This window comes from Moschus berezovskii, chromosome 24 (assembly GCF_049115385.1).
Source record: "Moschus berezovskii isolate FMDL1 chromosome 24, NW_MosBer_1.0, whole genome shotgun sequence".
In the NCBI taxonomy this organism is placed as follows: Eukaryota; Metazoa; Chordata; class Mammalia; order Artiodactyla; family Moschidae; genus Moschus; species Moschus berezovskii.
In genome coordinates this window covers 48,129,125-48,156,168 of record NC_142483.1, presented here as the reverse complement: position 1 = coordinate 48,156,168, position 27,044 = coordinate 48,129,125, and the positions used below count along the sequence as shown (strand labels likewise).

The window sequence follows — 27,044 nt, the reverse complement described above, 5'->3', positions numbered from 1 at the left end:
GCCAGAAGCCCGCCCTTTCGGGTCACGTGAGGTCGCGCCGCCGTGACCACTTAAATGCGCTGCCTAGAAGTGTGCTGGCCGCCAGCGCTCGCTTCTCTGTGGGCTGTGAGAGTGCTTCTTGGGGTTCGAAGGGGAAGAGGGTAGGTTCTGGCGAGTTTTTCGTGCCAGTCCCGTCAGGCGCCGGCTTCCTCGTTTTCCTTAGCGCCTCGTCAGCACGCTGGCCTGAACTCGCTTCTCTCTGACCGGATGCCCAGGCGTCTCGGCCTCACAGAAGCCGCAGAGGTGGCTGCGGGGCCTCCTAGAGCCCCGGTCCAGACCTTTGCCACCGAGGCGTGATCCTCTTTGTTTAAAAGAAGTTGGCCCGACAGCCCCCCGTGGCCGGTACTGAAGTTTCTGATGTTTGGGGTCTCCTGCTTGCTTGGGTAGAGAGCCTCTTGGGGTCTCCCGTGCCCTGATAGCACTTGTGACCCTGAATATTTTACTCAGTCCAAATCCAGCCACCCTTGTCTCCTCTCCATAGGCACTTTTGGGAGTCAATGACGTGGTCCCTGTAAGCACTATTTTAGGTTTTTAAGTTTGTTCAGACCCAGCACTGTAGGGGCCGGATTCGTCATGTGTATCGGTCCACTCGGTGTGAATGGTCCCAGGAGCGCTCTTGGGCAGTGGAGGCAGGTGGTGGATTGTCCCTAAGACCAGCTAGAGAAATTCATGAGGTGGTGGGGGCGATCAGCTAGTGGAGGGCTGGTAGAGTCTCCTGCCAATGCTGGAAATGAGATGGAAGACTGTGCGGTTGTGGGTGATGTAGAAAAGCGACCATTGCGCTCATGGCTCTTCTTCTCTTAGCTTTTAAGGTTCTTGCTTTTCCAAAGCGGGAAGAGTGCACAGAGCCAGGGGACATCAGCCATGCTCCAAACCACTTGGCCTCAGGTGAGCCTACCATTCCTTTCAGTCTTAAAAGTCATTAGCTATCAGGTCATTAGGAAGGGACCGAAAAGGCCTAATTTGGCCAGGCAGTGGTTTCCCTCTTGAGTCCATCCCCAGGGCTAAGGTTGTAAATACGTGGTGGAGGAGGTAAGAGTCTTGTGTGTAGAGTGAAGAGTTTGAATATATAGGTTTTAAGTAGAAAAGGGGGGACCCATGTCAAGAAATTCCCCCAGAACATGAAAGTCGAGATCATTTGAGATATTCTACAAATAAAAGTTGTGTGCACAGATATAGAAAACAACTTTGTCTAAAGGGAAGCATGGTGGTGATGGAGGATAAATCAGGAATATGGTATTAGCACACACAAAAAATAAGGTTGCTAGGTGAGAAACCGCTTGAGAAAAATTCTTAATTGAAGAGATTGCTCCACAAATACTAGGTGTATCCCAGAGAGACTTGCATTGTTCTTTCCATATGTGCTTTCAGACTAGGCACATAGTGCTGAGTAATGCAGACAAGTTCTCCTTTCTCGTGCAGGGTACTTTTACCAAAAACAAGTAAGTTGGTATCATAAGTACCTGTTGCTCAAGTACAGTGCTTCCTAACAGTGAGGTCCACAGATGGGCAGCATCAGGATCACTTGGGTGCTAATTAAAATTGCAGATTGCTAGGTGCCACCCTAGATCAGTAATCATATTGGGGAGGAGGGTAGGTCGGGTCAGGAGTCTGTTGTAGCAAGTTCTGTGGGTGATTCTCATGCACCCTCTCAAATCTGAGAAGCCTCGAAGAAGCTCCCTTTGAAGGTGGTCGTCAGGGAAGCCCTCTTGGAGGTGGTCACATGAGCTTGAGACCTCATGAAAGAGGTAAAAATAGTATGGAGAACGACTGGAGAGAGAGCCAAAGCCGAGCTTCCCAGAGAGGATAGCAAACGCATCAGCCCTGAGGTAGGGGAGAGAGCTGGCTGTATTCTAGAGACAGAGAGAGGTTAGGGAAGTAGTTCATTGTGAGGTGGGACAACTAGGCACAACTAGTGTCTCGGAGGTCACTGTGAAGACTCTGGTTTCACTTCTGAGTTCAGTAGGAAGACCCTAAAGGATTTTAAGCAGGACATGTGAAAGGGATGATTTACATGATCAAAAAGATTTTTGGCCCATAGGGGTGAGTTCGTTGCAAGAGTGTGAGTCAGTTAGGAGGATGTTGCAGTTCAGGTAAGAGGTTAAGTATTGCTCTCCCTGCTCCCTCATCTTTCTTTTTTTAGTAGACTTTTTTTTTCCAGTGAGAAATTTTAGATTCATTGCATAATTGCACAAAAAGCACAGAGTCCCCAAATGCTTTCTGGCCCCATACATGGATAGCCCATTATCAGAGTGGTACATGAATTCAGCTCATGAACCTCTATTGACCTATCATAGTCACCCAGAGTCCATAGCTTGCACTAGGGTTCATTCTTGGTGTTGTACATTCTGTGGGTTACACGTATATAAATGATGTGTATTTACTATTATCATATCATACACTATCTTTTCACAGGCTCTAAAAATCCTTTGTCCTGCCCTCCCTTCCTGGCAACTGTTGATCTTTTTGCTTTTTCCACAATACTGTGTAATTGGTATCCTACCTTTTCTTGTTGGTTTCATTCACTTAGTAGTATTCATTTCAGGTTCCTGTGTGACTTTTCATGGCTTGATAGCTTATTTTCTTTTTAGCGCTCTATAATACTCCATTGATTATACCACTGTTTATTCATCACTGAGGACCATTTGTTTGCTTCCAAGTTTTGGCAGTTGTGAATAAAGCTGCTATAAACATCCTTGTGCTTGTTTTTGTGTGGCCATACGTTTTTAGCTCACTGGGAAGATACCAAGGAGTATGATTGCTGGATTCTATGGTAAGAATGTGTTTAGTTTTGTAAGGAGCTGTTAACCTGTCTTCCAAAGTGACTGCACCGGTTTGTATTTTCACCAGCAGTGAATGAGAGTTCGTGTTGCTCCACATCCTCTCCAGTATTTGGTGGTGTCAGTGTTTCGGATTTTGGTCATTCTACTGTGGTATCTCATTGTTTTAATTTGCATTTCCCTGAACACAGAAGTTGTAGAGTATCTTTCTGTATACCTGTTTGCCATCTGTATAACTTCTTCGGTGAGATGTCTGTTCGGGCCTTTTGCCCACTTTTTCATTGGGTTCATTTTCCTGTTGCATTTTAGAGTTCCTTGTGTGCTTGGGCTAATAGTCCTTTATTATGTGTGCCTCTTTAAATATTTTTTCACTATCTGTGACTTGTATTCTCATTTCCTTGAAGTGTTGTCCTTTTAAGGCAGTGTTTAATTCCCCCTCATCTTTTCTTTCAAAAATGTATTTCCTTCAAAACCTTCTCAGCTCTACGATGACTTATTTTTCAGATGATAAATGAACCTCAACTGCTGCATAAATCTCATTGATTTTTTTTTTTGGTGAAGAAGTTGATTTTATTGTAATCATAGGCAAAACTGGGGATTGACTTCTTTACAAGTTTGATTCTTCTCTTTTAGAAGCACTGTATATTCTAATTCAGTTCTTCTTTTATTTATTTTAATAGACATTTATTTTTCTTCATCTTGGTTTTACAGGTTTTTGTTGGGTCTGTCCTTAGCTCTTTTCATATGAATGGCATCTTATTTTCTCCCATTTTACCTTCTGTTTATGGTGATACTTAGGAAAACTAATCATTTTGGTTCATTTATCCTATATCTAGGTAACTTAATGAATTATTCTGTCAGTTTTAAATGTTTTTCATTGTCTTGGATCTTGGATTTTTTTAAAAAGATAGCTATTTCATCTGCAAGCAAAGATATTTATGTTGCTTTTCTATATTTATGTGCCTTCTCCAGTCTTTTTAAAAAATTTATTAATTTTTAATTGAAGGATAATTGCTTTACAGTATTGCATTGGTTTCTGCCAAACATCAACATGAATCAGCCGTAGGTTTACCCATGTTCCCTCCCACTTGACCATTGCTCCCACCTCCCTCCTCATCCCACCCCTCTAGGTTGTTACAGAGCCGCAGTTTGAGTTCTCTGAGTCATACAGAAAATCCCCGTTCACTTATGTTTTACATATGGTAGTATATGTTTGCATATTACCCCCTGCATACCTCCCAACCTCTCCTCCTCCCCTACCCCCAGCCACGTCCATAAGTCTGTTCTCAATGTCTGTGTCTCCATTGCTTCTCTGCAGATAGTTTCAACAGTACCATCTTTCTAGATTCCATATTTAAACGTTAGTATATGGTAATTGTTTTTCTTTCTGCTTTACTTCACTCTGTATAATAGGCTGTAGGTTTATCCACCTCATTAGGACTGACTCAGATGTGTTCCTATTTATGACTGAGTAATAAACGACTGTATATATGTAGCACAGCTTCTTTATCCATTCATCTGTCGATGGACATCTAGATTGCTTCCATGTCCTAGCTGTTGTAAATAGAACTGCAATGAACACTGGGTTACATGTGTCTTTTTCAGTTTTGGTTTCCTCAGGATATATGCTTAGTATTGGGATTGCCGGGTCATAGATAATTTTATTTCTAGTTTTGTAAGGAATCTTCATACTGTTCTCCATAGTGGCTGTACTAGTTTGCATTCCCACCAACAGTGCAAGAGGGTTGCCTTTTCTCCACACCCTTTCCAGCATTTATTGTTTGTTGCTTTTTTGATGATAACCATTCTGACGGGTGTGAAATGATATCTCATTGTAGTTTAGATTTGCATTTCTCTAATAATGAGTGATGTTGAGCACCTTTTCATGTGTTTATTAGCCATCTGTACATCTTCTTTGGAGGTTTGGTTCTTTTGCTCATGTTTTCATTGGGTTGTTTGTTTTTCTGGTATTGAGTGGTATAAGCTGCTTGTATATTTTGGGAATTAATCCTTTGTCAGTTGTTGCATTTGCTACCTTTGTCAGTTGTTGCATTTGCTATTTTTTCCCCCATTTTGAGGGTTGTTTTTTCACCATGTTTATAGATTCCTTTGCTGTGCAAAAGCTTTTAAGTTTAATTAGGTCCCACTTGTTTATTTTTGTTTTTATTTCCATTAATCTAGGAGATGGGTCATAGAGGATTTTGCTGTGATTTATGTCATAGAGTGTCCTGCCTATGTTTTCCTCCAAGAGTTTTATAGTTTCTAGTCTTACATTTAGGTCTTTAATCCATTTTGAGTTTATCTTTGTGTATGGCATTAGAAAGTGTTCTAGTTTCATTCTTTTACACATGGCTGTCCAGTTTTCCCAGCAGCACTTATTGAAAAGACTGTCCTTGCCCCATTGTATATTCTTGCTTCCTTTGTCAAAAATAAGGTGTCCATAGGTGCATAGGTTTATCTCTGGGCTTTCTATCTTGTTCCATTAGTCTATGTTTCTGTTTTTGTGCCAGTACTATACTGTCCTGATGACTATAGCTTTGTAGTATAGTCTGAAGTCAGGAAGGTTGATTCCTCCAGTTCCAGTCTTTCTCCAGATTGCTTTGGCTATTCAGAATCATTTGTGTTTCTGTATGAATTGTGAGATATTTTGTTCTAGTGGGGAAAATGCCATTGATAATTTGATAGGGATTGCTTTGCATCTGTAGCTTACATCTGGTAGTATAATCATTTTCACAATGTTGATTCTTTCGACCCAGGAACATGGAATATCTCTCCATCTGTTTATGTCATCTTTGATTTCTGTCCTCAGTGTCTTATAGTTTTTCTTGTACAGCTCTTTTGTCTCCTTAGGTAGGTTTGTCCCTATGTATTTTATTTTTGTTGCAATGGTGAATGGGATTGATTCCTTAATTTCTCTTTCTGATATTTCTCTGTCAGTGTGTAGAAATGCAGGTGATTTCTGTGTATTGGTTTTGTATCCTACCACTTTATTATGTTCACTGATAGTATCTTTAGGGTTTTCTATGTATAGTATCATGTCATCTGCAAACAGAGTTTTACTTTTTTTCCAATCTGGATTCCTTTTATTTCTTTTTCTTCTCTGATTGCCATAGCTAGCATTTCCAAAACTATGTTGAGTAATAGTGGTGAGAGTGGGCACCCTTGTTTTGTTCCTGATCTTAGAGGGAATGGTTTCATTTTTTCACCATTGAGAATAATGTTTGCTGTGGGTTTATCATACATGGCCTTTATGTTCAGATAGGTTCCTTCTATGCCCATTTTTTGAAGAGTTTTTTAAATCATACATGGGTGTTGAATTTTGTCAAGAGTTTTTTCTGTATCTATTGAGATTATCTTAAGATTTTTATCTTTCAATTTGTTAATATGGGGTATCACATTGATTGATTTGCATATATTAAAGAACCCTTGCATCCTGGGATAAACCTGACTTGATTATGGTGTATGATCTTTTTAATGTGGTGTTGAATTCTGTTTGCTAGACTTTGCATCTATGTTCATCAGTGATATTGGCCTATAATTTTCTCCTTTTGAGTTTTCTTTGTCTGGTTTTTGGTATCAGGGTGAGGGTGAACTCATAGAATGAGTTTGGAAGTGTTCCTTCCTCTGCAATTTTTGGATGAGTTTTACAAGGATAGGGATTAGTTCTTCTTTAAATGTTTGATAGAATTCACCTGTGAAGCCATCTGGCCCTGGGCTTTTGTTTTGGGGGAGATTTTTTATTACAGTTTTTATGTTAGTGCTTGTAATGGGCTTGTTCATAATTTCTACTTCTTCCTGGTTCAGTCTTTGAGATTGAATTTTTCTAAGAATATATCCATTTCTTCCAGGTTGTCCATTTTATTGGCATATGAAGTGAAGCTAGGTGAAAATCTCTCAGTCATGTCCGAATCTTTGTGATGTCATGGACTATACAGTCCATGGAACTCTCCAGGCCAGAATACTGGAGTGGGTAGCCTTTCCCTTCTCCAGGGGATCTTCCCAACCCAGGGACTGAACCCCAGTCTCCCACATTGCAGGTGGATTCTTTACCAGCTGAGCCACGAGGGAAGCCCTTATTGGCATATAGTTGCTCATAATAGTCTCTTATGATCCTTTGTGTGTCTGTGTTATCTGTTGTAACCTTTACTTTTTTCATTTCTAATTTTGTTGATTGGATTCTTCTCCCTTTTTTTCTTGATGAGTCTGGCTAATGGTTTGTTAATTTTGCTTATTTTCTCAAAGAACCAGCTTTTGGTTTTATTAATCTTTACTATTGTTTTCTTCATTTCTTTTTCATTTATTTCTGCTTCAATCATGAAGATCATAAAATCATAAAGATTTCTTTCCTTCTACTAACTTTGGTTGTTTTTTTTTTGTTGTTGTTCTTTTTCCAGTTGTTATAGGTGTAAGTTAGGTTGTCTATTTGATGTTTTACTGTTGCTTGAGGTAGGATTGTCCTGCTATAAAAGTCCTTCTAAGAACTGCTTTTGCTGTATCCCATAAGTTTTGAGTTGTTGTGTTTTCATTGTCATTTGTTTCTAGCAACTTTTTGATTTCTACAGTAACCTGTTTGTTATATAGATACTAATTTTTTAGTCTCCTTGAGTTTGTGTTTTTTTTTTAACAGGTTTTGTCCCCTGTAATTGATATCTAGTCTCATAGAGTTTGGTCAGAAAAGATGCTTGATATGATTTCAATTTTTTTTAATTTACTGAGGTTTAATCTGGAACCCAACATGTGGTCTCTCTTGGGGAATGTTCCATGTACACTTGAGAAGAAAGTGTATTCTTTGCATTTGGGTGAAAAGTTCTGAAGATATCAATTAGGTTCATTTAGTGTAATATTTCATTTAAGGTTTATATTTCCTTATTTTCTGTTTTGATGATCTGTCCATTGGTGTAAGAGGGTGTTAAAGTCCCCTACTATTATTTTGTTGCTATCAATTTCTCTTTTATGTCTTAGTATTTGCCTTATGTATTGAGGTGCTCCTGTGTTGGGTTCAGTTCAGTTCAGTTCCTAGTTGTGTCTAGCATTTGCCGCCCCATGGGCTGCAGCTCATCAGGCTTTCCTGTCAATCAAAAACTCTTGGAGCTTACTCATGTCTGTTGAGTTGGTGATGCCATCCAACCATCTCATCCTCTGTTGTCCCCTTCTCCTCCTGCCTTCAATCATTCTAAGCATCAGGGTCTTTTCCAATGAGTCAGTTCTTTGCATCAGGTGGCCAAAGTATTGGAGTTTCAGCTTCAGCATCAGTCTGTCCAATGAATATTCAGGAATGGTCCAACTCTCACCTCAATACATGACGAGTGGAAAAATCATAGCTTTGACTAGATGGGCCTTTGTCAGCAAAGTAATGTCTCTACTTTTCAATATGCTGTTTAGGTTGGTCAGCTTTTCTTCCAAGGAGCCAGTATCTTTTAATTTCATGGCTGCAGTCATTATCTGCAGTGATTTTGGAGCCCAAGAAAATAAAGTCTGTCACTGTTTCCATTGTTTCCCCATCTATTTGCCATGAAGTGATGGGACTGGATGCCATATCTTAGTTTTCTGAATGTTGAGTTTTAAGCCAACTTTTTCACACTGCTCTTTCACTTTCATCAAGAGGTTCTTTAATTCTTCTTCGCTTTCTGCCATAAGGGTGGTGTCATCTTTGTATCTGAGGTTATTGATATTTCTCATGGCAGTCTTGATTCAACCTTGTGCTTCATCCAGCCCAGCATTTTGCATGATGTACTTTGCATATAAATAAGCAGGGTGACAATATACAGCTTTGACGTACTCCTTTCCCAATTTGGAACCATCTGATGTTCCATGTTCAGTTCTAACGGTTGCTTCTTGACCTGTACACAGATTTCTCAGGAGGCAGGTAAACTGGTATGGTATTCCCATCTCTTTAAGAATTTTCCAGTTTCTTGTGATACACACGGTCAAAGGCTTTGACACAGTCAATAAAGCAGAAGTAGATGTTTTTCTGGAACTCTCTTGCTTTTTCCGTGATCCAGTGGATGTTGGCAGTTTATCTCTGGTTTCTCTGCCATTTGTAAATCCAGCTTGAAAGTCTGGGAAATTCATAGTTCATGTACTGTTGAAGCCTCGCTTGGAGAATGTTGAGCATTACTTTGCTAACGTGTAAGATGAGTGTACTTATGTGGTAGTTTGAGCATTCTTTGGCATTGCCTTTCTTTGGGATTGGCTTGAAAACTGCCCTTTTCCAGTCCTGTGGCCATTGCTGAGTTTTCCAAACTTGCGGGCATATTGAGTGCAGCCCTTTCACAGCATCATCTTTTAGGATTTGAAATAGTTCATCTGGAATTCCATCACTTCCCCTAGCTTTGTTTGTAGTGAGGCTTCCTAAGACCCACTTGACTTCGTGTTCCAGGGTATCTGGCTCTAGGTGAGAGATCACACCATCGTGGTTATCTGGGTCCTGAAGATCTTTTTTGTATAGTTCTTCTGTGTATTCCTGCCACCTCTTCTTAATATCTTCTGCTTCTGTTAGGTCCATACCATTTCTGTCCTTTATCGAGCCCATCTTTGCATGAGTTGTTCCCTTGGTATCTATAATTTTCTTGAAGAGACCTCTAGTCTTTCCCATTCTATTGTTTTCCTCTATTTCCATTGATCCCTGTGGAAGGCTTTCTTATCTCTCCTTGCTATTCTTGGGAACTCTGCATTCAGATGGGTTTATCTTTCCTTTTCTCCTTTGCCTTTAGGGTCTCTTCTTTTCTCAGCTATTGTAAGACTCCCTCAGACAACCATTTTACCTTTTTGCATTTCTTTTTCTTGGGGATGGTCTTGATTACTGACTCTTGTACAGTGTCACAAGCCTCCTTCCATAGTTTTTCAGGCACTCTGCCTGTCAGATCTAATCTTTTGAATCTGTTTGTCAGTTTCACTGTATAATCGTAAGGGATTTAATTAAGTCAAACCTGAATAGTCTAGTGGTTTTCCCTACTTTCTTCAATTTAAGTCTGAATTTTGCAATAAGGAGTTCATGATCTGAACCAGTCAGCTCCTGGTCTTGTTTTTGCTGACTGTATACAGCTTCTCCTTCTTTGGCTGCAAAGAATATAATCAGTCTGATTTTAGTATTGACCATCTGGTGATGTCCATGTGTAGACTCTTCTCTTCTGTTGTTGGAAGAGGGTGTTTGCTATGACCAGTGCGTTCTCTTGGCAAAACGCCATTAGCCTTTGCTCTGCTTCATTCTTTACTCCAAGGCCGAATTTGCCTGTTACTCCAGGTATATCTTGACTTCCTACTTTTGCATTCCAGCCCCTTATAATGAAAAGAACATCTTTTTTCTGTGTTAGTCCTAGAAAGTCTTGTAGATCTTCATAGAACCATTCAGTTTCTTCAGCATTACTGGTTGGGGCATAGACTTGGATTGTTGTAATATTGAATGGTATGCCTTGGAAACGGAGATTATTCTATCATTTTTGAGATTGCATCCAAGTACTGCATTTCAGACTCTTTTGTTGACTGTGAAGGCTACTCCATTTCTTCTAAAGGATTCTTGCCAACCGTAGTAGATGTAATGGTCATCTGAGTTAAATTCACCCATTCCAGTCCATTTTGGTTCACTGATACCTAAAATTTTGATGTTCACACTTGCTATCTCCTGTTTGACCACTTCCAGTTTACCTTGATTCATGGACCTAACTTTCCAGGTTCCTATGCAATACTGTTTTTACAGCACCGAACTTTACTTCCATCACCAGTCCTATCCACAGCTGGGTGTTGTTTTTACTTTGACTCCATCTCTTCATTCTTTCTGGAGTTATTTCTCCACTGTTCTCTAGTAGCATATTGGGCACCTACCGACCTGGGGAGTTCATCTTTCAGTGTCCTGTCTTTTTGCCTTTTCATACTGTTCATGGGGTTCTCAAGGCAAGAATACTGAAGTGGTTTGCCATTCCCTTCTCCAGTGGACCACGTTTTGTCAGAACTCTCCACCATGACCCATTCGTCTTGGGTGGCCCTACACGGCATGGCTCATAGTTCCATTGAATTAGACAAGGCTGTGATCCATGTGATCAGTTTGATTAGTTTTCTGTGATTGTTGTTTTCATTCTGTCTGCCCTCTGATGTGGCATCCTGTCCCATCACTTCATGGCAGGTAGATGGGGAAACAATGGAAACTGAGAAATTTTATTTTTTTGCACTCTAGAATCACTGCAGATGGTGACTACAGCCATGCAGTGAAAAAATGCATGCTCCTTGGAAGAAAAGCTATGACCAACCTAGACAGCATATTAAAAAGCAGAGACATTACTTTGCCAACAAACGTCTGTCTAGTTAAAGCTATGGTTTTCCTGGTAGTCATGTATGGATGTGAGATTTGGACCATGAAGAAGGCTGAGTGCCAAAGAATTGATGCTTTTGAACTGTGGTGGTGGTGGTGGTTTAGTCGCTAAGTCATGTCCAACTCTTGAGATCCGTGTACTGTAGCCTGCCAGGCTCCGCTGTCCATGGGATTCTCCAGGCAAGAATACGAGAGAAGGTTGCCATTTCCTTCTCCAGGGGATCTTCCAGACCCAGGAACTGTGGTGTTGGAGAAGACTTGACAGTGCCTTGGACTGCAAGGAGATCAAACTAGCCAATCTTAAAGGAAATCAGTCCTGAATATTCATTGGAAGGACTGATGCCAAAGCTGAAGCTCCAATACTTTAGCCACCTTATGTGAAGAACTGACTCATTGGAAAAGACCCTGATGCTGGGAAAGATTGAAGGCAGGAGGAGAAGGGGACAACAGAGGATGAGATGGTTGGATGGCAACACTGACTTGATGGACATGAGTTTGAGTAAGCTCCGGGAGTTGGTGATGGACAGGGAAGCCTGGCATGCTGCAGTCCATGGAGTTGCAAAGAGTCAGACGGGACTGAGACTGAACTGAATTGCCCTCTGATGGATAAGTATAAGAGGCTTATGGAAGATTCATGGGAGAGACTGAGTGGGAAACTGGGTCTTGCTCTGATGGGTGGGGCCCTGCCCAGCAAATCTTCAATCCAATTTTATGTCCCTGGGTGGCGCTGTGTTCCCTCCCTGTTGTTTAACCTGAGGCCAAACTATGAGGGAGGTAATGAAGATAATGGGGACCTCCTTCAGAAGGTCTTGTGTAGGCATACTCAGTGCCCCCAACCATGCAGTGGGCCACCACTGACCCATGCCTCCGCTGGAGACTCCTGTACACTCATGGGCAAGACACTCATGTTGGGTACATAGATATTTACAATCTTTATGTCTTCTTGGATTGATCCCTTGATCATTATGTAGTGTCCTTCTTTACCTCTTATAATATTCTTTATTTTAATGTCTGTTTTGCCTGCCATTGGGAATCACTACTCCAGATTTCTTTTGATTTCCATTTGCATGGAGTATCTTTTTTCATCATTTTACTTTCAGTCTATATGTATCTCTAGGTCTGAAGTGGGTCTATTGTAGACAGCATATATATGGGTCTTGTTTTTGTATCCATTCAGCCAGTGTGTATCTTTTGGTTGAAGTGTTTAATCCATTTACATTTAAAAGTAATTATTGATATATATGTTCCTATTGACATTTCTTTAATGTCAATTAAAACATTTAATTGTTTTGGGTTTGTTTTCATAGTTCTTTCCTTTCTCTTGTGTTTATTGCCTATATATGTCCCTTTAATATTTTTCGTAAAGCTGGTTTGGTGAAGCTAAATTCTCTTAATTTTGCTTGCCTTTAAAGCATTTGATTTCTCCATCGATTTAGAATGAGATCCTTGCTGGGTAGAGCAATTTTGGTTGTAGACATTTTCTTTCAGTACTTCAAATGTATCCTGCCATCCCCCTTTGGCCTGCAGAGTTTCCGCTGAAAGATCACTGTTAATCGTATGAGTTTTCCATTATATGTTACTTGTCACTTTTCCCTTGCTGCTGTTAATATTCTTTCTTTGTGTTTAATGTTTGTTAGCTTGATTAGTATGTGTCTCAACATACTAATGTGTCTCAATATACTATGTGTTTCTCCTTTGGTTTATCCTGTATGGGCCTCTCTGCACTTCTTGGCTTCATTAACTATTTCCTTTCCCATACTGGGGAAGTTTTCAACTATAAGGTCTTCAAAATTTTTCTCAGTGCCTTTCTTTTTCTCTTCTTCCTCTGGGACCCCTGTAACTCGAATGTTGGTGCATTTAATGTTGTCTCAGAGGTCTCAGGCTATCCTCAATTCTTTTCATTCTTTTTCTTTTATTCTGCTCTTTAGCAGTTACTTCCACTATGCTATCTTCCAGCTCCCTTATTTGTTCTGCTTCCATTAATCTACTGTTGGTTCCTTCTGGAGTATTTTTAAGTTAAGTAATTGTGTTATTCATCTCTGTTTGTTTATTCTTTATTTCTTCTGTGTCCTTTTTACTTGTGTTAATTGTATTGATTGCTTCTTGCATTTTCTTCATTTTATTTTCTAGGTTTTGGAACATCTTTGTTATCATTATTCTGAATTCTTTTTCCGGTTGTTGCCATTTGCTCTTTGTTTAGTTGGTCTTGTGTGTTTCTAGTTTGTTCCTTCATTTGTGCAGTATTTCTCTGCCTTTTCATTTTTTTTTTTACCTTATTTTGTTTGAGGTCTCCTTTACTCAGGCTTTGAGGTCGAATTCCTTCTTCCTTTTGGTTTCTGCCCTTGGTGGGTAAGGTTGGTCCAGTGGTTTGTATAGGCTTCTGTTGGGTGTGACTTGTGCTTGTGCTATGGTGGTAGGAGGTGAGTTTTTTTTTCCTCTGGTGGGCAGGGCCATATGAAGTTGTAATCCTGTTTGCTGATGATTGGGTTTGTGTTTTTGTCTTGTTTGTTTGGGTGAGGCATCCTGCACTGGCTGCTGGCAGTTGGGTGATGCTGGGTCTTGTATATAGGTGGAGGCCTTTGTGGAAGATCTCCAATTAATACTCCTTGGGGTTAGGAGTTTTCTGGCAGTCTAGAGTCTTGTTGTCAGTGCTCCCACTTCAAAGGCTCAGGGCCAGATCTCTGACCTGGGAACTGAAGTTCCACAGGTGGTTTGTTTTGGCATTAAAGAGTATTAAAACAAGCACACTAAAACAGGAAACAAAATGCAAACCTCAGACAAATGACAAATACAAAATCAGGCAAATAGTAACTATAATAATGGAATACACACATACACATATACACCCATAAACAAAACCAAAGCAGTCCAAAGAAAAAAAAGAAAGAAGATATTCACCCGTCAAGCAAAGGAAAGCAAAAATGATATCAGCCAGTTAAAAACAAAACTAACTAAAGCATAAACTGGAAAAAAAAAAAACTAAAGCAATGTGCCAACTGGGAAATAATGCAACAAAAACAAAACAGACTAATAAACACGGTGAGAAAAAGAAAAGGAAGAAAAGACTAGAAAAGCAAAGTTAAATAGAGGTAGCTAACGGAGATTTATATACATTAAAGAATAACAACAGGAAAAGAATAAGAAATGCAGACAAAAATGTATGTAGAAAAATAATACATTAAAAAAAAACATTTTTTAAAGGGGAAAACCCCTCAAAACTTCAAAAGGCCAACATAAAGTCAGATGTATTTAAAGGAAATAAATTCTCAAAAACATGAACATATTTATTAGTACTGATAAAATCAACAACTATAGCAACAGAGGAAAAGAAAAAAAGAAAACTCCAGACACAACTACCATATAAATTAAAATATAAGAATAATAAATTTTTTCTTTGATCTCACCTGTCAGTGTCTTTTCCCTTGCTGTGAGTCACAGTCCATCTCGTTTCCCTAGGATGCCCTCCAATACTGGGCTGGTCTCTGGATCTGTTGTGGGGGCAGCTCTGTCCCAGTGGGGATCGCGTGAGGAGATGGCAAGAGAGCTTACATCATGGGGACCCTGGCAATACGCAGGGGTGCCGGCAGCAATTATTACAGGAGGCATGGTGCTAGTAAGGCTTTTTCTAGCTTCTCCAGCTCTTCCCCAGTGAGGATTGAGCATGTAGGTGGCACAGCTGCTTGCTTTGACCATGGGAATTCTGGCAGTGCCGCGTATTCAATGGGACACCAGCTGCCTCAGACGAAAGAGCTGTGGTCCTGTTAGAGTCTCCTAGCCTCTGGCAGCTGGTGATCAAGGGCCTCTGGCTTGTTCTTCTCTTGCTTGGCCCTTTGAGACACTTGCAGGACCTTTGGGTTAGGGTCCTTCTCTGATTTTTGGCATGTCAGGCACTCACAGGATCCTCCAATTGGGGTTCATTTCTGTTTCTCGGCACATCAGGCACTTAAAGGGCCACCCTGACTGGGGTCCTTCTCTGTTGCTCAGAGCATCAGGTGCTTAAAGGGCCACCCTCTCTGGGGTCTTTCATCTGTCCAGTGTTGAATGTGTGGGGAGAGAGAGGCTATAGAGATGGCTTCACCTGGTGTGTGACTCAGCAGTATCACCCTGCCTCCATGTTTGCCTGGCTTTTCTTCACATGCATTTCCCACTGCGGTCTCCTCCCTCATGTCCACTCCAGCTGTTTCCCTGCAGTCAGTAGTAGACTTTGCCCTGGGATTGCTCTGAAATCGCTAAGCTTCAGCTCCCAGCTGCTATGCTTTCTAGGGGACTTCTGTATCTGTCCAAGGAGAAACTCCAAAAAGAATGAAGAGTCTGAGCCAAAGCAAAAACAACACCCAGTTGTGGAGGTGACTGGTGGTGGAAGTAAAATTGATTGCTGTAAAAAAATAGTATTCTATAGGAACCTGGAATGTTAGGTCCATGAATCAAGGTAAATTGGAAGTTGTCAAACAGGAGAAGGCAAGAGTGAAGATCGACATTTTAGGAATCTGTGAACTAAAATGGACTGGAATGGGTGAATTTAATTCAGATGACCATTATAACTACTACTGTGGGAAAGAATCCCTTAGAAGAAATGGAGTACCCCTCATAATCAACAGAAGAGTCCGAAATGCAGTACTTGGCTGCAGTCTCAAAAATGACAGAATGATCTCTGTTTGTTTCCAAGGCAAACCATTCAGTATCACAGTAATCCAAGTCTGGGCCCCAACCACTAATGCTGAAGGAACTGAATTTGAATGGTTCTATGAAGACCTACAAGACCTTCTAGAAGTAACACCAAAAAAAGTTGTCCTTTTCATAATAGGGGACTAGAATGCAAACGGAGGAAGTCAAGAGGTACCAGGAGTAACAGGCACCTTTGACCTTGGGGTAGAAAATGAAGCAAGCCAAAGGCTAACAGAGATTGCCAAGAGAACACACTGGTCATAGAAAACACCCTCTTCCAATAACACAAGATAAGACTCTGCACATGAACATCACCAGATGGTCAATACCAAAATCAGATTGATTATATTCTTTGCAACCAAAGATGGAGAAGCTGTATACAGTCAGCAAAAACAAGACCAGGAGCTGACTGTGGCTCAGATCATGAACTCCTTATTGCAAAACTCAGACTTAAATTGAAGAAAGTAGGGAAAACCACTAGACCATTCAGCTATGACCTAAATCAAATCCCTTACGATTACACAGTGGAAGTGATAAACAGATTCAAGGGGTTAGATCTGACAGGCAGAGTGCCTGAAAAACTTTGGAAGGAGGTTCATGACATTGTACAGGAGGCAGTAATCAAGACCGTACCCAAGATAAAGAAATGCAAAAAGGCAAAATGGTTGTCTGAGGAGGTCTTACAAATAGCTGAGAAAAGAAGAGACCCTAAAGGCAAAGGAGAAAAGGAAAGATAAACCCATCTGAATGCAGAGTTCCCAAGAATAGCAAGGAGAGATAAGAAAGCCTTCCACAGGGATCAATGGAAAGAAATAGAGGAAAACAATAGAATGGGAAAGACTAGAGGTCTCTTCAAGAAAATTATAGATACCAAGGGAACAACTCATGCAAAGATGGGCTCGATAAAGGACAGAAATGGTATGGACCTAACAGAAGCAGAAGATATTAAGAAGAGGTGGCAGGAATACACAGAAGAACTATACAAAAAAGATCTTCAGGACCCAGATAACCACGATGGTGTGATCACTCACCTAGAGCCAGATACCCTGGAACACGAAGTCAAGTGGGTCTTAGGAAGCCTCACTACAAACAAAGCTAGGGGAAGTGATGGAATTCCAGATGAGCTATTTCAAATCCTAAAAGATGATGCTGTGAAAGGGCTGCACTCAATATGCCCACAAGTTTGGAAAACTCAGCAATGGCCACAGGACTGGAAAAGGGCAGTTTTCTAAGCCAATCCCAAAGAAAGGCAATGCCAAAGAATGCTCAAACTACCACATAAGTGCACTCATCTCACACGTTAACAAAGTAATGCTCAACATTCTCCAAGTGAGGCTTCAACAGTATGTGAACTATGAATTTCCAGATTTTCAAGCTGGATTTACAAAAGGCAGAGAAACCAGAGATAAATTGGCAGCATCCATTGGATCACTGAAAAAGCAAGAGAGTTGTAGAAAAACATCTGCTTTATTGACTGTGTCAAAGCATTTAACTATGTGGATCACGACAAACTGGAAAATTCTTAAAGAGATGGGAATACCATACCAGTTTACCTGCCTCCTGAGAAATCTGTGTACAGGTCAAGAAGCAATCGTTAGAACTGAACATGGAACATCAGATGGTTCCAAATTGGGAAAGGAGTACGTCAAAGCTGTATATTGTCACCCTGCTTATTTATATGCAAAGTACATCATGCAAAATGCTGGGCTGGATGAAGCACAAGGTTGAATCAAGACTGCCATGAGAAATATCAATAACCTCAGATACAAAGATGACACCACCCTTATGGCAGAAAGCGAAGAAGAACTAAAGAACCTCTTGATGAAAGTGAAAGAGCAGTGTGAAAAAGTTGGCTTAAAACTCAACATTCAGAAAACTAAGATCATGGCATCTGGTCCCATCACTTCATGGCAAATAGATGGGGAAACAATGGAAACAGTGACAGACTTTATTTTCTTGGGCTCCAAAATCACTGCAGATGATGACTGCAGCCATGAAATTAAAAGATACTGGCTCCTTGGAAGAAAAGCTGTGACCAACCTAAACAGCATATTGAAAAGCAGAGACATTACATTGCTGACAAAGGTCCATCTAGTCAAAGCTATGATTTTTCCAGTTGTCATGTATGGAGGTGAGAGTTGGATCATAAAGAAAGCTGAGCGCTGAAGAACTGATGCTTTTGAACTGTGGTTTTGGAAAAGACTCTTGAGAGTCCCTTGGACTTCAAGCAGATCCAACCAGTCCATCCTAAAGGAAATCAGTCCTGAATTTTCATTGGAAGGACTGATGCTCAAGGTGAGGCTCCAATACTTTGGCCACCTGATGGGAAGAACTGACCCATTGGAAAAGACACTGATGCTGGGAAAGATTGAAGGCAGGAGGAGAAGGGGACAACAGAGGATGAGATGGTTGGATGGCTCATCAACTCGATGGATGTGAGTTTGAGTAAGCTCCGGGAGTTGGTGATGGACGGGGAAGCCTGGCGTGCTGCAGTCCATGGGGGTCACCAAAATTTTGATCAACCGAGCCACTGAAGATATGCAGCATCCCTGTTCAGGGTACATATGGCTGCAGCAAGGATTGTGTGATTCTCATTCCATTCAGACAGTCACAGATCAGTTGCCTCACTGTCCCAACAGCCTCAAATGTTTCTCCTCTGTCCCGAACGGTTGCCTCAATGTGGGATCTCACTCCTCCTTCAATTCACCCCCAGGTGCAGTCCTCTTCACACTCCTCTTTTTCCCCCTACTTCTTTTGTCCTGGAGTTTGCATGGTTTTATATATTCTTTTCTGGTGATCAGGTACTCCTGCTCACTCTCAGCTGGTGTTCTGCAAGATCGTCTATGTCTGAAGGAATATTCCTGATGAATCCATGGAGAGAGAAGTACTCCTTGTCCACTTATGCCTCCACCATCTTGGAAATCCTGAACATTCCTCTTTGTAGTTTTTTAAGGAACCTCTGTACTCTTCTCTGTATCAATTTACTTTCCCATCAGCAGTGTAGGGAGGTTCTCTTCGCCACACTCTCTCCAGCATTTATGCTTGGTAGATTTTTAGATGATGGCTCTTCTGATCAGTGTGATACCTCATTGTAGTTTTGATTTGCATCATTTCATGTGCTTCTTGGCCATGTATATGTATTCCTTGGAGATGTCTGTTTAGATCTTCTGCTCATTTGTGATTTGGGGTGTTTTTTTAAATATTGAATACATGAACTGTTTGTAAATTTGGGAGATTAATCCCTTATTAGTAAATTTGCTTGCAGATATTTTCTCCCACTCTGTGGGTTTTTTCTGTGCAAAGGCTTTTGAGTGTAATTAGGTCTTATTTTCTTCTTTCCATTACTCTGGGAGATGAATTAAAAAAGATATTGCTGTGATTTATTTCAGAGTGTTCTGCCTATGTTTTCCTCTAAGAGTTTTATAGTATCTGGTCTTCCATTTAGTTATTTATTCTAAGTTTCTTTTTGTAGATGGTGTTAAAGTTCTAATTTCATTTTTTTTAATGTGTAGCTGTAGTGGGACTATTTCAAAGGAGTGGCTTCTCTGCATGTAGTGGAAGTTGGAGGAGAAGGCTAGAGAGAAACTAGGGCGGGGAACATATGCAGTTGTACACGTGTATTTTTGCTGAGCAGAGACGGGGAGAGTAGTTGGTGTCCAGAGAATAAGGTGACAGGTTATGGGTACCTCAGACTTCCCTGGTAGCTCAGCTGGTAAAGAATCTACCTGCAATGCAGAAGACCCTGGTTCGATTCCTGGGTCGGGAAGATCTGATGGAGAAAGAATAGACTACCCCCTCCAGTATTCTTGGGCTTCCCTGTGGGCTCAGATGGTAAACAATCCGCCTACAATGCAGGAGACCTGGCCTTCATCTCTGGGCTGGGAAGATCCCCTGGAGAAGGGAATGGCTATGACTGCAGTATTCTGGCTTGGAGAATTCCATGGACAGAGGAGCCTGGCAGGCTACAGTCCATGGGGTTGCAAAGACACAACTGGGCAACTTTTACTATGGTATGTCAGGGCAGCAGATGCTAGAGAGACAGCTCCATGGAGACATGAACATAAGAGGTTAATACAGTTACAGCCTGGAGAGCCCCTGATGCCAGGCTGTGAGGTTTAGAGCCACAGAGCTGAGCAGGTAGGACAGCCTTGGCAATCCACATTTGAAGGTGGGAACCAGTGCTCTTGTCCATAGAACAGACCTTCTACGGGGCTCAGAGTCACAGACCTTGGCAGGCCCATTTCTTCCCTGAAGTTCACACTGGCCCGCTCTGGCCCTCACTCAGAGCTTGAACAGGAACCTGTTGTTTCAGGAGCCAGTCACCTTTGAGGACGTGGCTGTGTACTTCACCCAGAACCAATGGGCCAGCCTGGATTCTACGCAGAGGGCCCTGTACAGGGAGGTGATGCTGGAGAATTATACAAATGTGGCTTCTCTCGGTAAGGTCTCTCAGTGGCCTTCTGATGGTTGATATCTTCCTCAGATGTCTTGGGAGTTCTGGTAGTCCTTAGGGTTCTGTGGAGATGCTGAGTGGGGAAATCCCAGGTTCCCCTTGGTTTTGAAGTTGGACTTTATTCCTTCCCAGGGAAGAGCGTGGTTTTGGACCCTGAGGGAAAGGACTCTTGGGGTGCCCCCAGGAGACCTCAGTTCCTCCGTCCTTGCAGTGCCGTGGATGTGGGCCCTCTCCTGTGTGCAGGAGCCTCCCAGGATATCGGTACATTCATCCTTCCTGAGGGGATGTCCTTTCTTCTGAGTCAGGGCGAGCTTGTACTTTCTCCCTGGGGAGAGTCACTGTCTCCCTGATCTTGCCATGGAGTGCAGTTTGGACCCCTTCCTCAGAACCCCTGTGTGGCTCATGGGTCCCCCAGGCAGTCCCCTTCTCCCCCCAACTCGCCTGCCTTGGGGTGGGCAGAGGGATCTCAGTCACAGCTCTGGATGTCTCCCCTCACCTTGTCTGTCTGTCTTTCTTGTTGGAGTAGTGTCTCCATTCCCCAGACCTGATCTGATCTCCCAGCTGGAGAGAGGGGAAGCTCCATGGGACCCCGATCCCTGGGAAGCAGAGGATTTGAGAGGCATCAGTCCAGGTGAGTAAGGGGACTTAGCACCTTCTGGTTTTGCCTTCCTGGTTTACTGGAAATGTTTCTCCTGCAGTGGAGAGCAAAGCTCGCTGTAGCTGACTCGGCACACTCGCTGACCTGTATTGAGTTCCCATCCCGAACCTGTCAGGACAGTTTTCATGGCAGGGTGGTAGGATTTCAGCCATACTTTAAGGAAAGGGTGATTCTGTGCATCAGACTGATTGATTTGTACCATATCTATGATTTTATTTGCCTTTTTAGTGTTTATATCAGTTTTAGTATTTTAAAGTTCCTGATGCCATAATGTTGTGGTTTACAATGAATTTGTTTTAAATGGGGCCATAGAGGAAAGGGCAAGAATACTGCCCCATTTCCACACCATACACACACACCCACTTACCCTAAATTTTCCTGAAATATTTGCTGATGAGTTAGTCCTGGGAGGTTTTAATTATTGGGGTTTTCTTTGCTCATTCCCAGGTGGCTCAGATGGTAAAGAATCTGCCTGTAACGTGGGAGACCTATGTTCAATCCCTTGTTTGAGAAGATCCCCTGGAGAAGGAAATGGCAACCCACTCCAGTATTCTTGCCTGGAAAATCCCATGGATGGAGGAGCCTGGCAGGCTACAGTCCATGGGGTCGCAAAGAGCGAATTCACTTTTCTTTCCTTTAGGAAGAAACTTTCCAGGCCTCACTTCTCACACATATTGTGATAATGTAAAAAATGGTTTCTTTAGCAGTAAAACCACGGTGGCCTACAGTTCTCCAATCAACTTGTATTCCCACTGACATTTTCTGAAATAAATAATCTTTTATCCCAGGATATTATATGAAATATTTAAAAGTAGAATTGTCAGGCTGTTATTTAGAATTCAAAATTGGGGGTGGTTTCCTGGCTTCCAGGTGGGGCATTGGGATCCATCTTTTCTCTGTTGGTGTTTCCGGGCTGCTTGGTGCTCCCCTTCGTCTCAAGGATGTCTTTTCCCTCCTTGGGGGTCTCCCTCTCTCTCTTTTGAAGCCTGTTTGCATTTGTTACCTCGCCCATTCTTCTTTTGCTCTTTTCTTCCCCTCCTGCTTCCTTTCCTTCCCACTCCTGAAGTTCTCATTTGCCCACCTCACCTGCCCTGGTTCATCGCCCAGCCCTTCCTCATAAGAGGCACTTCCTGGACTGCAGTGTCGTCACTTGTCCGGTTTATGCTGTTGTTTTTCTTTTTCTCTCTTATTCTCTCTTATGGAAGCTCATAACCATCTCATGGTATATTTCTGAAATAGCGCATCCTACAGGAGGAAACCAGGACCGCTGGATCCCGTTTCCCTCCCGGTTCAGTAACGAGGAAACTTGTGGTTTCTTTGGTCAGGTGGTGAGAGGGGCATCAAGACAGAAGAGCCCGCGGGAGAGCAGCAAGCCTCTGCGGGCACAGAGGCCCAGGGCAGGCCCGCGGGAAGGCCTCTCGCAAACGAGTCTCAGCACTTGGAGTGTGGAAGCAAGGCAGTGTGGCAGCCTTTGAAATTGAATCCCAGTCTGATACTTCGAGGCGGCATGAAGTTCTACAAGTGCAGGGACTGCGGGAAGATCTTCCGATATAATTCACAGCTTCTTCGGCACCAGAGTAGGCACACTGGGGAAAAGCCCTTCAAGTGTAAGGAGTGTGGCAAAGCTTTCAAGTCCAGCCAGAACTGTATCATACATGAGAAAAATCACATTGGCAAAGGACCCTATGAATGTAAGGAGTGTGGCAAAGGTCTGAGTTCCAAAACCGCCTTGACCCAGCATCAAAGGATCCACACGGGGGAGAAGCTCTATAAATGTAAGGAGTGTGGCAAAGGTCTGAGTTCCAACACTGCCTTGACCCAGCACCAGAGGCTCCACACTGGGGAGAAGCTCTATAAGTGTAAGGAGTGTGGGAAGGCATTCACCCAGAAGATCACCTCCATTCAGCACCAGAGAGTTCACACTGGAGAGAAGCCCTATGAGTGTAAGGTGTGTCGGAAAGCCTTCAAGTGGTACCCCAGCTTTCTTCAGCATCAGAAAAGGCACCATGTGGAGAAGCCTATCAAGGCTTTCGGGCCGCCCCTGCTGCGTCCCCAGGGCCCCTCTGCATCCTTCGCTCCCGGGTGTCTCCAAGGCCTGGGCTCTGCTCCTTATGTGGCCGTGGCCTTGCCACACGCCATCCTCCTTCCTGCCTCCGGGCCCGTGTTCATGCTGCTGCCCGCCTCTGGGGTTCTTTCTTCCCCTGTCCAAGTAGTTCGTGTCTTCCAGGGTCTTCCTCCCACTGTGAAGCCTTCCCCAGTTATTCTGACCCCTTCTCCTCACCCCCGCTGACCTCGCTTTTGGCTGTTCTCTGGCTGTTACAGCAGATCTCTAACCTACTTCAGCTTGATCTGTAGCTTTTACACTGTACCTGTGTTTCAGCTATTTGAGCATAAACCCCATTGTAATTGAGATACATTTAAAGACCGTGTTATATACAGTATATTCTCTATTGGGTAGAAAATGGAAACACTTGACTTTTGTATTGGTCACTTTCAAACTTGAACAGTACTGACCATATCTGCATCATAGGGATGCCCGTGGGTGAAGTGCTGGTAGGACGCTATGGTGAATTAGGGATGTTTAAGCGAAGATATCCCCGTGTCAGGCCCCTGTGATGTGAGAGAAGCTGCCTGGGAGAAACAGGAGGCATGTGAGATCTGTCAGAGTTTAGAATTGGCCTGATTTTCCAACCAGGGCCTTTAGAAATGAATGCAGGTGGTTCAGTGGTTGAAAGTTCATGGTATCTTCATGCAGTTGAAGTTGGGTTGCCTTTGACACACATCATTGAGGATCTCATACGTCTCTGCAAAAAATCATGTGAAATAACCAGTTAACAAGCATGTATTGGGCTTCCCTGGTGGTTCAGGGGTAAAGAATTCACCCCCAGTGCAAGAGAAACAGGTTCAATCCCTGGTCCAGGAGATCCCACATGCTATGGAGGAACTGAGCCCCTGTGTCACAGCTACTGAACCCACCTGCCTCAGCTGCTGAAATCTGAGAGCCCTAGAGCCCATGCTCTGCAACAAGAGAAGCCACTGCCTTGAGAAGCCTGTGTACTGCAACTAGAGAGTAGCCCCTAATTGCTGCAGGTAGAGAACAGCCTGTGCAGTAAAGAAGACTCAGAACAGTAAAAAAAAAAAAAGAAAAACACATGTACACAGTGACAGCAATTATTTATATGATTGATAGCAATCATGTCTTGAAACATGAAAGTTTTTTTTTTTTTATCTTTAGTTTTGCTCTCGATATGTAGTTGTTTCCTTTTCACTTTGGTTTCCTAAGCACACATACCCCAAAGCATTCACCTATGCTCTACCCATTGTGTACATTTTTTCTTGGTGGGCGTTCTGGTTTGCTGTTTGCAAGCATTGGTTTCTGCATTTCCTTTTCTCCAGATAGCATAAATTATGAGTTTGGCAAATTACTAAAGAAATAGGAGCAGATGATTTGGGGGAAATCTGAATATGCCTGTGTAATGTTTTTAAAATAATTATTTATTTTTGTTGGCACTGGGTCGTCATTGCTGCACATGGGCTTTCTCTGCTTGTGGTGTGTGGGCTCCTCATTGCAGTGGCGTCTCTTGTTGTGGAGCACGGGCTCTAAGGTGTGCGGGCTCAGTAGTTGTGGCACATAGCCTTAGTTGCCCCACGTTAAGTGAAATCTTCCCAGACTTGGGATCAAACCTGCAGTCCACCAGGCTCTTCTGTCCTCCACTGTCTCCTGGAGTTGGCTCAAATTCTTATCCATTGATCAGTGAAGCTATTTAACCATCTAATCCTCTGGCTTCTCCTTTTGCCTTCAGTCTTTCTTAGCACCAGGGTCTTTTCCAGTGAGTCAACTTAGTATCAGGTAGCTAAATTATTGGAGCTTCAGCTTCAGCATCAGTCCCTCCAGTGAATACTCAGGGTTGATATCCTTTAGATTGACCGGTTTGATCTCCTTGCAGGTCAAGGGCCTCTCAAGAGGTTGTGACAGGTTAGTGAAGTAGAACTTTGGATTGCTCTTGCTTTTGACTTTAGATGAGGTCTTTTATAACTATGCAAAGGACTATGTGAAGTAATTCCTGGGAAAAGAACTTGAGTTATGCATTACAGGCACACCTTATTTTATTGCGCTTCATTATATCTGTTTTGCATATACTTTTTACAGATTGAAGGTTTGTGACAACACTGCATTATCGGAAAATGGCTAAGATATTTTAGCAATAAAGTAATTTTTAATTAAAGCTGTTCCTCTTTTTTTATTTTTTTTGATATAGTACTATTACACACTTCACAGATTGTAGTGTAAACAACTTTTATATGCACTGGGAAACCAAAAAATTCATGTGACTTGCCTTCTTGCTGTATTTGCTTTATCATGGTCCTCTGGAACAGACCCACAATACCTCCAACATATGCCTTACTAGCACTGTTGTACTGTGCTTAGTCACTCAGTCATGTCCAGCTCTTTGCGACCTCATGGAATGTAGCCTGCCAGGCTCCTCTGTCCATGGGGATTCTGCAAGCAAGAATACTGGAATGGGTTGCCATGTCCTCCTCCAGGGGATCTTCCCAACTCAGGGATCGAACCTAAGTCTCCCGCATTGCAGGTGGATTCTTTACCGTCTGAGCAACTAGGAAGCCCAAGAATACTGGAGTAGGTAGCCTTTCCTTTCTGCAGAGGATCTTCCCTGCCCAGGAATTGAACTGGTGTCTCCTGCATTGCAAGCGGATTCTTTCCGAGCTGAGCTACCATGAAAGCTGGTAAAGTATTAGCACAAATTTAAAGTAAATGCTTAAATGTTTATGGAAGGGGCCATACGTTTTTTTAAAGTTGCTTTTCTATCTACATGTTTCTCCATTGCAATTAGTGCTTCTTAAACTTTACCATGTGTCTCAATAACCTGGTATAAAAAGAGTAATTCTCTGGCCTAACTCTCAGAGATTCTGATTTTTAAAACAATGTTTTATGAGAGATAGTTGATTTACAGTGTTGTGTCAGTTTCTGCTCTACAGCAAAGTGTCTGATTGTGGATATCCATGGTGATGCCCAGACCTTTACTGTGGATCACGCTTTGAGAGAGCTGCCTTGAGCAGAAGATGTCTGGGGGTGTACATTGATAAAGGGCTTGCCCTGTTAACTCAGTGCTTTCAGGAAAGAGACCTCTAAAAATAGTTTGGGTGGTGTCACTTTAGAAGGAGAGAGAAAAGGAAGTGGAATTGGTCCAAAGGGAAGAAAAGGGAAAGGGAAAGAGATCTGATGTGGCCTTTGGAGAGTCCTTGAGTTCTCAACCGCCAGGAAGTTCCTGAGGTGGACAGTGGCTACTTTTTGCTGTTTTTGTGGCTTATTTGCATGTTGACTGAAAGAGTGAGAAAATACTTTTTCTTATATAAAGCGAATACACTTTAAAAATAGCTCTTGGGTTAAAGAGAGTACAAAGTGGATGCTGCAGATGAGTGGAACTGAACAACAGTAAGAATGAGATGTAGCAGGGTCTCTGGGATGTGACAGAAGGTGGGGCTTGGAATAAGGTTTATGGTCTTGGATGCATTCTTTCTGTGAAAAGTCACTCAGTCGTGTTCTGACTCTTTGCAGCCCCATGAACTATATCCCGCCAGGTTCCTCTGTCCATGGGATTTTCCACGCAAGAATACTGGAGTGGGTTGCCATTTCCTTGTCCAGGGCATCTTCCTGACGCAGGGATCGAACCCAGGTCTCCTGCATTGCAGGCAGATTCTTTACCACTGATTCACCTGGGAAGTTTGAAAGCTTGCAGTTCAGAGCTGGGGATGGTGGTAGTTGTGGGAAACAAAATAATTACCCAAAAGCTAAAAACAAATATAGACCTTTTCCCCCAGTAAACTTAGCAGAAATAAGATACAACGGACTTTGTTAAAGATGGCCGTTGAACATTGCATTCACACCCTCCTGAAACCCCATTGAGAAAGAGATTAAAAATTAAAAGGCATAAACTCAGAAGTACAGTGAAAACAAGCTAATTATAACATTTTGGAAACCTGAAATTTGGTGAAGGATTTATGACTTTGAGTACAGCTAAAAAAAGTAAATCCTAAACCATGTTGCGGGAAGCTGAGCAGTGCCTCCATGTGTCAAAGGTTAAGAAAGATTCAGGTAACTTCTGAAAGTCTGCTGGCAATGCA

General features: G+C 42.4%; 1 protein-coding gene across 3 annotated transcripts; it reads left to right on the top strand.

Moving 5' to 3' along the window:
- Positions 1-32: 32 nt before the first annotated feature.
- LOC129548109 (zinc finger protein 621-like) lies at positions 33-25,126 on the top strand. 3 transcript variants are annotated; one of them, XM_055414570.2, is made up of 6 exons: positions 33-140; positions 844-927; positions 20,102-20,228; positions 20,375-20,503; positions 20,769-20,873; positions 22,226-25,126. In XM_055414570.2, exons 2-6 carry the CDS (start codon positions 904-906, stop codon positions 23,188-23,190), a joined length of 1,350 nt encoding a protein of 449 aa, XP_055270545.2. In that variant the 5' UTR covers positions 33-140; positions 844-903; the 3' UTR covers positions 23,191-25,126. The 3 variants fall into 3 exon arrangements, with proteins under 3 accessions (XP_055270545.2, XP_088687868.1, XP_055270546.2); XM_055414571.2 differs by having other exon boundaries at positions 49-381; XM_088831742.1 differs by lacking the exon at positions 20,375-20,503.
- Positions 25,127-27,044: the final 1,918 nt, after the last annotated feature.